The sequence below is a fragment of the Primulina huaijiensis genome, unplaced genomic scaffold (assembly GCF_012295235.1).
Source record: "Primulina huaijiensis isolate GDHJ02 unplaced genomic scaffold, ASM1229523v2 scaffold19727, whole genome shotgun sequence".
In the NCBI taxonomy this organism is placed as follows: Eukaryota; Viridiplantae; Streptophyta; class Magnoliopsida; order Lamiales; family Gesneriaceae; genus Primulina; species Primulina huaijiensis.
In genome coordinates, this window is record NW_027350782.1 from 278 (window position 1) to 10,483 (window position 10,206).

A 10,206-nucleotide genomic window follows, 5' to 3' on the forward strand; every position below is an offset into this window, starting at 1 on the left:
ATTAACATTTTAAAATATATTAATTTTATATTGTATGCGTGCAACACTTCTAATCATGATTATAAAAATTCTAAAAATGAATTAGATAGAACGTAAAAAATTACATAATTAATCAAAAGATAGAAAATAAAAATTAAATAATTGTCTTTTACCTATAAACTACGAATACCGAATTCTAAAGATTGAATTCGGTGAGAGTGGAGGCCACTATGTACTAAAAAAATAAAAAGTTAATGCTTGAATGAGTCACACTGCAATGTTAGTGAAGTAAAAACGAAGGACAAAATTGGTTAATAAAAATATTATAATAGGCTAAGTTGAATGAGACTCATATATATAAGTATCTCACTTGGTCTCACCTTATCTTTTGTCACTATACAAAGCGAAAGTTTATGCACTGTAGTGTTACATTTTCTTAATTTTTCATCATCTCTTGGTCTTTAAAGATATATTAGAATTTTTTCCAAACATCTAATCTTAAATGTGATCAATTAACCAAATAATTATTATACTTTGTATACAATAATAAATAGATTAATATATTTGAAGATAGAAAAAATAATGTATTGAGAAGAATAAAAAAAATGTTAGAATTAATACTATAATTATCTTATGTCAATATTTAATTTAACATCCTACATTCGAAAATATGTTTATTGAAGTAAAGACTATGATGATAAACTAAAAATAATAATTTATTTATTATTGTAACGTAATAATAATGTGATTGTTATTCGTAATCAGAAAATGATGTACTTTGACTTTTTTTTATTAAATTGTATAAAAAATCCTTNTATGTCAATATTTAATTTAACATCCTACATTCGAAAATATGTTTATTGAAGTAAAGACTATGATGATAAACTAAAAATAATAATTTATTTATCATTGTAACGTAATAATAATGTGATTGTTATTCGTAATCAGAAAATGATGTACTTTGACTTTTTTTTATTAAATTGTATAAAAAATCCTTTCAATATTTTTATTAGATAAACATTTTAAATCTATTAAAATTAAATAGTAAAATTTAATGATGAATATGAATGTATTAATTCAACTTTCAATTTGGGTTTCGGGATTTTGTCAACTTTTCTTATTTTTCTTTTATTTTAAAATATAAATTTTCAAATAAATGAAAAAAGATTTCATTAATTTAAATTAAAAGACATAGCAATGTGAGAAATATGCTACTAAATAAATGTTCTTTTTATATAAGTTGGATTGGTATCCATATTCAGTGCTTCTCCATAGACGATTCGTTGAGTATGCTAACGTCATCGAACCATTGCTTTAAGATTTTTATCAATGGACAGACAGCTATCGGAATCCTATTTTTAGATTTGTAGCCACTCTGGTCAAATCATTTACCCAGCTTGTTATTTATTTATTATTTTTTTTTACAACACACACGGGAGAGAGATCGAATATGATCAGGATGGAAGCCAACTAATCTGACTGATGAGACCATTGAGTTACAAGCCCGGTCTCTGTTACTTCTTCTAGCACCATGTAAGTCAAAACCAACTCTATCTTCCAAAGCTCTATTTCAAATAATTAATTCGATGAAACTTTAAAAGTCAAGATTGAATAAGAAAATATAAATTATCCAATCAAATTCTTAACACAAAATATGTGAGAACCCACTCAAAACCCATTTCCCCAAGCCCATATCACAACCGGCTTAAAATTTGCGTAGTATACTTTTGACTTCGCACCTATGTTGCGTCAAGCCAACTAGAAAGGGGAAAAAAATCCTAAAATATAGCAATATTGTGAGGCAGCCAAGCCCTTGATGTTCAATGCTCTGTCTTTATCATTTTATGGTAAATTAAGTTTCGGTTGAATTACGCATAAACTGTTTTTCATTACCACGTCTATAATGATGTGAGATGAAGCTAAGTGTGCAATATGAGTGTTAATGATGTGATTGTATTCATGCATTCTTACTGAGTTAATATGCTAAGCTGAGAATATATCCATAATTTTATCTTCTGTAAATAAAATAAAAAATATGTTTTTTTAAAAGAATAATTGGGATATTCATCAACTACGCATATTAACTATTGTTGTATAGCATTTCCAGTCTTGAATCTTTTGATTGCTCTCGTTATTGATTTGTTGAGATGTAGAGTCGTCGATGGAGTAAGTGATATGATTAGCAGACTCGAGACATCTCATGGATGGAGTGAGTGATATGATTAACAAACTCCTGATGACTGCACGAGGACGATAAGGTCACTCCCGTACTCTCGATGCTACGTGCATATTTCATTGCTGCATTCCTGATACCGATGGCCATTGTTACTATTGTTGATGCGATTCGTTTGGACTCTGTTTGGTATCCTATTTCGTTGTTATCTTATATGCATTGCACCTTATTCGATTTTATTTCATGCCAGTTACATTTGTAGTAATTTTACCAGTTCGTCGTACTGGGGCCCGATCTTTTTCTTAAAAAAATATAATGTGCTCGTTTTTTATGTCATAACAAGTTATCCAGGAGGATTTGACGCGTCTGATGGAGCGTCAGGTAGTGGTTCCCTGTAATTGAGTCGTCTCTGAGAGTTATCATATGTGTGTGTGTGGGTGTGTGTGTGTGTTGAACTATCAATACACCTATACAGATGGATATTTTTATATCCATATGTATAGGTGTATTTTTTTTATCCAAAACATCATAAAAATATATGTACAGCTAATGGGGGTCTATACATTTTCCAAGGAGACCACCGAGTAACTAACTGTACACATATTTTTACGATGTTTTGGATTGATAGTTGTGTGATCAGGTCTTATCGGCTGTGCATGTGTTTAGTCTTGGTCAGTGCGACTATAAGCATGTGGATTGATGACATGATTTTATTTCGAGTATATAAATGTTGTTTGTATTATCTTGAAATTTTTGGGATGTCCTATATACGAAGTATGTTATGCCGAAATTTCTGTAGACTCAAAAAGAAATTTTGTAAATTGTTTTCACTATATACGTTAATTAATCATGATTGTTTGCTCATTAAATACGAATCAAGAACACAAGCCTCACAAAATATGTGAGACTGGAAAATTTACGTGGAGTTTCAATTAACAAAACATATAACATTAACATCGCTTCTTTCATTTCATCTCCAAATTTGAACTATGATAACAAGACATCATGGAAATGTTCTTCGGTGGAGTGTTATTGTTAGAGATCTAAGCACATACTTCATATAGAATAGATTCAAGTTTAGGAATAATATCAAAATCAACATCCAAGTTCAACGGGGACCGGGTAATTATCGATACAATCAAGCCATGGATTAGCGTCGCATTCTTGAGCAGGGATTCCCTTGAGAGCTCTCCAAACTGCGCTGTTACATTTGAAACCCGACCCGAATGCGATCTGCCACACACGATTCCCTTTAAAGACCCTACCTTTAGCTTCAGTATAAGCCAATTCATACCACAATGAGCTGCTAGACGTGTTTCCGAACCGGTGCAGAGTCATCCTGGATGGCTCCATGTGCCATTCCGTGAGCTGCAGATTCTTCTGGACGGCATCAAGCACTGCCCGTCCGCCCGCATGGATGCAGAAGTGCTCGAAAGCGAGCTTGAAATCGGGTATGTATGGCCTCACATTAGCGCCCACAAGCTTCCTCTTCAGTAAAGTGACCAGAAACATCAGCTGCTCTGTAAATGGTAATACTAGAGGAGCAAATGTGGTTATGTTTGTCTTCAAAGCGTCGCCTGCGACGGCCATCAACTCCCGGTCTAATGAAACCCCCACTGTCCCCTTTTCATCTTCTCTCTGGTAGACACAGTTGTAGCTATTGTCGTCCGCGCCTTTGTGGGTTCGAACGGTGTGCACCAGCTGATACTTGGAACGTTTCCTGTCTCGGGTTTTGTTCGACAACAGAATGGCAGCACCGCCCATTCGAAAGATGCAGTTGCAGAGTAACATGGAACGATCGTTCCCGAAATACCAATTGAGGGTTATGTTTTCTGTACTCACCACAACTGCGTAAGCGTTCGAGTTTGTTTGAAGCAGGTGTTTGGCGAGGTCTAAGGATATAAGCCCAGCGCTGCATCCCATTCCTCCAAGATTGAAGCTTTTGATGTCAGCTCTGAGCTTGTAATGGTTGACAATCATGGAGGAAAGAGATGGGGTTGGATTGAATAAGCTGCAGTTCACTACAAGAATTCCAATATCCTCAGGCCTGACACCTGTCTTCTTGAACAGAGAATCCAATGCACCGAACATGACAGCTTCGGTCTCCAATCGAGCTTCTTTCATCGATAGATTGGGCGGGTGGGACATAATTCCTCTTGAGACATACGTCTCATCGCCAAGTCCGGAACGATGAGATATCCTCTTCTGGAAGTTGATCGACTCTTGTTCGAAAGAACCAATATCTTCTGTCAACTTCAAAAACGCATCAACTGACATTTTGCGCTCATCCTCTGGTTTGTAGCATGCAAAATCGACCAGATAGATCGGCCTTGGCCTTTTGGCCCAGTAGATCCCCAACAAGAAAATCAATACATTCGAACCGATCAGAACGGTGGCAGTGTCCAAAAGAAGTGTTTGAGTCATCCATATGTTAGAAAAGAGGCCAAATGTTAGGCCAGTGAGCTGTATTGTGGTGGCTATGAGCAAAGGCAGAAGTACGAAGACCAAAAGGAGAGTACTTGCGGGGTTGCATGAATAGCCGTAGCCTAATTTCACATATTTCAGCTTCACGGATTTCAAGAAATCAGGCAGTTTTCGCCGAATTTTGATAACCATGGAGGAAGAATCCTTGAATTCAACATCCGCCATTAGCCTCTCCTTTTCCATCTCTATGCAATTCACTTCTCCACCTCTCTCCATTGCCGCGTACGTATAAATAATCTGAATTAAGGGTCTTAATCCGAGTAGATAATTAACGTAGAGAACTCTTTATTATCGGTAAAAACATGAATATAGCGTAGGATAGCTACACTGTGAAAAGTCCATTTTATTGGTTTAAGTGTGTGGGAAGTAGAGAGAGATAGCTCAACAACCATCTCAAGCAGAGGAATGGAAAAAATTTGAATAATGGTAGAGTGAAAAATCAAAGCAAAATGGCCAATCTGCCAACCGAATAATAGGTAATGTTGTTGACCAAGTGGCCATGTGAGAAATGAAAGAGTTTAAATTTTTTTGTTTTGATGTTCAAAACGTTCTTAGGTGACATGATTTAAACCAGTCATATGATATTTAGATTTGATTTATATTTACGTTTAAGAATGTTGGATACTAAACCAGTCGAGATTAACAGAGTTGGTTCTTCTTGTAATCTCCTACAAACGATCAATTGGAATAAACGTCGTTCTTTGTTCTTCAATCCTCAAATCCAGTCAACGATCGAAGACTGCACTTCTCGTATAGATTCAATAGAGATTTAAACAAAATTCTACATTGAGATTGATGCAGCTGTGCGTCGGCGAAGGGCGGGTGGCCGATTTTGTGGTGGTCTCGACTGTGAGGCGGGTGGCCGATTTTGTGAGTTGGAGAGATGGAGAGAGTTACGAGAATCTCTGTATAGATTTTCTATATTGTTTTGATTGTATGCTATCAACTTTTGATAACACGTTTTTATTAAACATACTTTCTCTCAATATTACTAGGATTCTTCAATTTTCATTATTTAAAATTTTCATATTGTACTTTCCACTCTTGAAAATATTATGTAGAATTAAATAATTATCAACTCTTGATAATACACGATTTAATATAATTAAATAATCATTATTTAATTGTTTAATCAATTTAACTAATTAACTCTAGACTCTTCTAAAATATTTTATGGGAATCTTACATAGTAGTCACTACTATTGAATTATTTTTTATTAGCATATTCTAATTTTATCAATTAAATAATTATGAACTTATTATAATTCATGGGGAGCCCCGAATAGTTTCCCGGACAAATTGAAGTCGTCGTGACGATACCTGATCGACGATGATATAAATCTCGTTCCTATAATAAAAAATAAAAATTTCGAAAGACAAAATTTCCAATTATTTATTTTTTACAGTGTATATTTTGGAACTTCCTTCACTAAATTAGCCAGTTGCACTCTCCTTACTTAATTAGCAATCATGTTAACTTCCACAACTTCTAATAATGAAATATACTAATATATTCTTTTATAAGCAATACGTTTGATCATCATCAAACTAACGTTGTCAAATTCAAATAATTGAATATGACTATCTCAACGTATTCATAGAATCCAATACTTGTATAACCCTAAATAGTTCTGGGATATAACTAATCGTGAGCTCACAACTTCATGTGATTCAGAAAACTTGTTCTTATTCGACCTTACCCTAATTAGCTTCGTTCTTTTCATCAACTCATTGACTAAGAACGTCAGAACTTAAGTCTTATTGTACCCATCAGATCATGGTAAGAGCTTCTAGTAACATCATCTCATGATTCCTTAGGTATTACTGATAGTGTCTGAAGGAACAGGTAAGTTATGATCAACGTACAATACGGTTCCTTAACTCATATATCTCAATCGAATCTGTAACCATTGATATATATAGAATTGCAAATGAATTCGATAACGATATGATGTATATTTGAGTAATAGGATATCAACACCTATGAGTGAGCAGTGAATCCCTGACTATAATATATTGGCTCTTACGTATTTCAAAACTACACCCAACCTCGCCGCCCGAAGACCCTCTATGAAGTCGGTAAACAGATCAAAGTGAATGCTAGTACGCAAAGCCTTTATGTATTTCCGAGTCTAAGAATTAATAGTGTACAACCATAACCGCATGCTTTCGCTCGATAAGTGATAAGCACTTGAAAAGTCCGATGATGAGTTGTTCAGTGCTTCTTCAAATAAGCACACATATGTATGAATAGACATATCCATGTTTTTACCAATAAAACGTGACGTTTACATCACAAATACTAGTCTCAAACTCGAACGATAATTATCATTTTTTAGGCGATTGAATCGATTATGAACGAATTTTGAATATATAGTACACTTCTTGATTAATTTCATGATCCACTAGACTGGTGAACCTCATGACACTTATAGTATATTCAAGGATTTTATCTATGCAACTTGCATGATTATAGAGATAAAATAAATATCATAATTGGACAAAATCATAAAATATTATTAAAATAAAGATCATTTTTACATAAAAGTCAATAAAACACAATGTACAAGTTAGCTTGCTAGACATCTACTCTAATAGTTGTCTCCAGGGTTCGAATTCTCGGTTGAGTGGAGTAGGGAGAATATTAGGGATATAAATGAACTCCTGAGTTATTTGAAGCTCGATTCGATAAAAGCTAATTTGAGCTCGTTTAATAAGAGTTCATTAAGATAAAAGAACCAAACACAAGCTTTACATTGTTCGGCTCATTAACTTGTAAACATGTTTCTTAGTAGGCTAATTAGTCATTTCTTAAATGAAAAAATAAAATTTTTGATATTTGATTTTATGATTTAATTATGAAAAAAATCTATTAATTTATTTATTAGATTAAAATTACAATTTTTTTTAAAAAATATTATATTTTCCTCTAAATATATAATTTAATTTTTAATGAATTTAATGAATATTTAAATTTATAATTTATATTTAGTAAGCTCTTTTAAGCTCAATAAAAGCTCAAATAAGCTCAATAATCATGAATATATTCATTAAATAAATCTTGAGCTCGGCTCGATTATAAATGAGTCAAACTCAAACATTCAAGAATTCAACTCAACTCGATTATATAAAAGCATTATGTCATTGGTCTTGGCTCGTGACTAAAATAAAACTTGATTTTATTTGCATTAAAAAATGAAACTCAAAAACTTGACTTGGAGGGTCACCCCCGGATTGTTGTCATGTTCTGTCTATGAGGGTTAAGTCTGATTGCCAGACCATTAGCCAAACATAAGATTCAAGAATAAAAAAAAAATGAAAAGACGCAGCATCATGTGCCCATGTTAATTATTAAAAAAAAAAAAAAAAAGAAGAGATATTTGTGTACTCTTTCTTGCTGGCAGCAGAGATATGTTAACTAAACGTGCACAAAAGACCAAAAACGACTAAAGAAACCCATCCAACCTTAACAATGAAACAGTAATCAACAGATTTCCTTCAACCAAATTTCACATATATACAGGTATGAATCATTCGTCGAAAATCAATCGGATCGACCTTAACAACTAGACCACACCTGCAGGTAGCTAGTTCATAGTTGGGATAGCAAAACCCACAATTAATCCGTGTTTTAAAATATAATCCCAGGCACTTAAATGAATCAATCAACTAAACATCTAGTTATGACTTATGAGCCATCCCTTTTAACATTGAATTAATATTACATGGTCCACACACTAATCTTGTTAAGAAAATTCAACACTGTAAGCTGTATAATAAAAAAAAAAGGCCAATTCATTTTGATCACAAACTGAGCACATCATAAATCCATTCCTCTTTTTGACGTTTCATGCTATTTTCCCATACTGATGCACATCGTCTGTTGTCAATATTTGATTCTTGGACCTAACTCAACCCCAAAAGCTAGCTCAAGGGGGAGGATTGTCCAAGCCCATATATACAACTTCCAGGTATTTTATCCAGCCGATGTGGGACAACTAACACACTCCCTCACGCCCAGGAATGAACATCTGGAGCGTGAAGTTTACAAATGACCCAAATATGGGCATAACGGGTGATCCAACACATAACGGTGGAACCTGAGCTATGATACCATGTTAAGATTGGAACTTGGACCTAACTCAACCCCAAAAGCTAGCTCAAGGAGGGAGGATTGTCCAAGCCCATATATGCAACTCTCAGGTAATTTATCCAACCGATGTGAGACAGCTAACACACCCCCTCACGCCCAGGAATGAACAACTGGAGCGTAAAGTTTACAAATGACCCAACTATGGGCAGAAAGTGTGGTCCAACACATAACGGTGAAACCTAAGCTCTGATATCATATTAAGATTCTTAACATATACATACAAGAAAATGATCTATAGAGGCAAAGACATTGACTTTTCACGAGAAAAAGTGATAGATTTATTTTCAGTGAATGCACTGTGGCGACGAGCCAGGGGCCCCTGGAAAATCTAATCTAAGGTTAGATATTAAAAGAGCTGGGAAAAATAGCTCGATCCTAAGGGGAAGGTTCATTTATAGAAGCATAGGGCTGCCATATATATAATATTATATATATTATATGATATGCAGTTATATATGCTATATTGTTAAGGTTGAGGGGGTCAGATTAATTAATTTTGGGTCCTTATTCGTTTTTTAATTTATTAATCAGAAATGCTCTTATTCTCAAATTTAAAAAATATTTCATTTTTATTTAATAAAAAAATAATAAAAACATATTTTAGTAAATTTGTATATCATTTATATAATTATAATATCCTAATAAAATATTTATTATATCTTTTTTTATAATTTTGAATTCTTAAATGATCATATCACTGCATGATTAATTACAAATATCTGATTTGTTAAGTTATAATAAAAATTTAAAACATAAGAACGAAACATATTTATTCGGAAAATTGAAAATAAAATATAAATTAAGATGAAGATGAAGATAAAAGTAATAATTATTTTTTAATATTTTTTATGTATTTTTACATTAATTATATTAACATATTTAATTATAGTTTTTGAGTAATTAACTTTGATAACATATTTTAGAAATTGAAATTATTAATGAATTTATTAAAAACAAAAACAATCAATTAAAAGGTATGTCATATTTTAGTATAAAAATTAAAGATGAGTGTATTTAACAAAAAAAGAGTGTAATTAACACTACATAAAAAAAATATAATTTAGTAGATTCACATTTCATATACTAGAGTGTGTTATCTACTTTTCAAAATTTTAAAATCACTTATATTTTTAAATTTTTAAGTGATCATATCATTCATATACTAACAATATACATGATTTTTTCGACAAAATCTTCAAAAAAATTACTTCTAAAGTTTTTTTTTTATTTTAATATATCTTGATTTTTATATATAAAAAAATTTATTAACACCACCTAGTCATTAGTTAAAGTTAGGCAGTAGATTATCTCCTGATAGGGTATCCGAGCTGATGGACCAGGTGATCGTTGATAAATGATCAGCAGTTTGATTCCACCTAGTCATTAGTTAAAGTTAGGCAGTAGATTATCTCCTGAT

The 10,206-nt window shown here is 32.8% G+C and overlaps 1 protein-coding gene across 1 annotated transcript; it reads right to left on the reverse strand.

Moving 5' to 3' along the window:
* Positions 1-3,095: 3,095 nt before the first annotated feature.
* Positions 3,096-5,129, reverse strand: LOC140966008 (3-ketoacyl-CoA synthase 1-like). Its single transcript, XM_073426284.1, has one exon. It carries the CDS (start codon positions 4,850-4,852, stop codon positions 3,248-3,250), a length of 1,605 nt encoding a protein of 534 aa, XP_073282385.1. The 5' UTR covers positions 4,853-5,129; the 3' UTR covers positions 3,096-3,247.
* Between the last annotated feature and the right edge of the window lie 5,077 nt (positions 5,130-10,206).

Coding starts and splice junctions, on each gene's coding strand:
- LOC140966008 (XM_073426284.1), bottom strand. CDS start 4,852: ATGGAGAGAGGTGGAGAAGTGAATTGCATAGAGATGGAAAAGGAGAGG.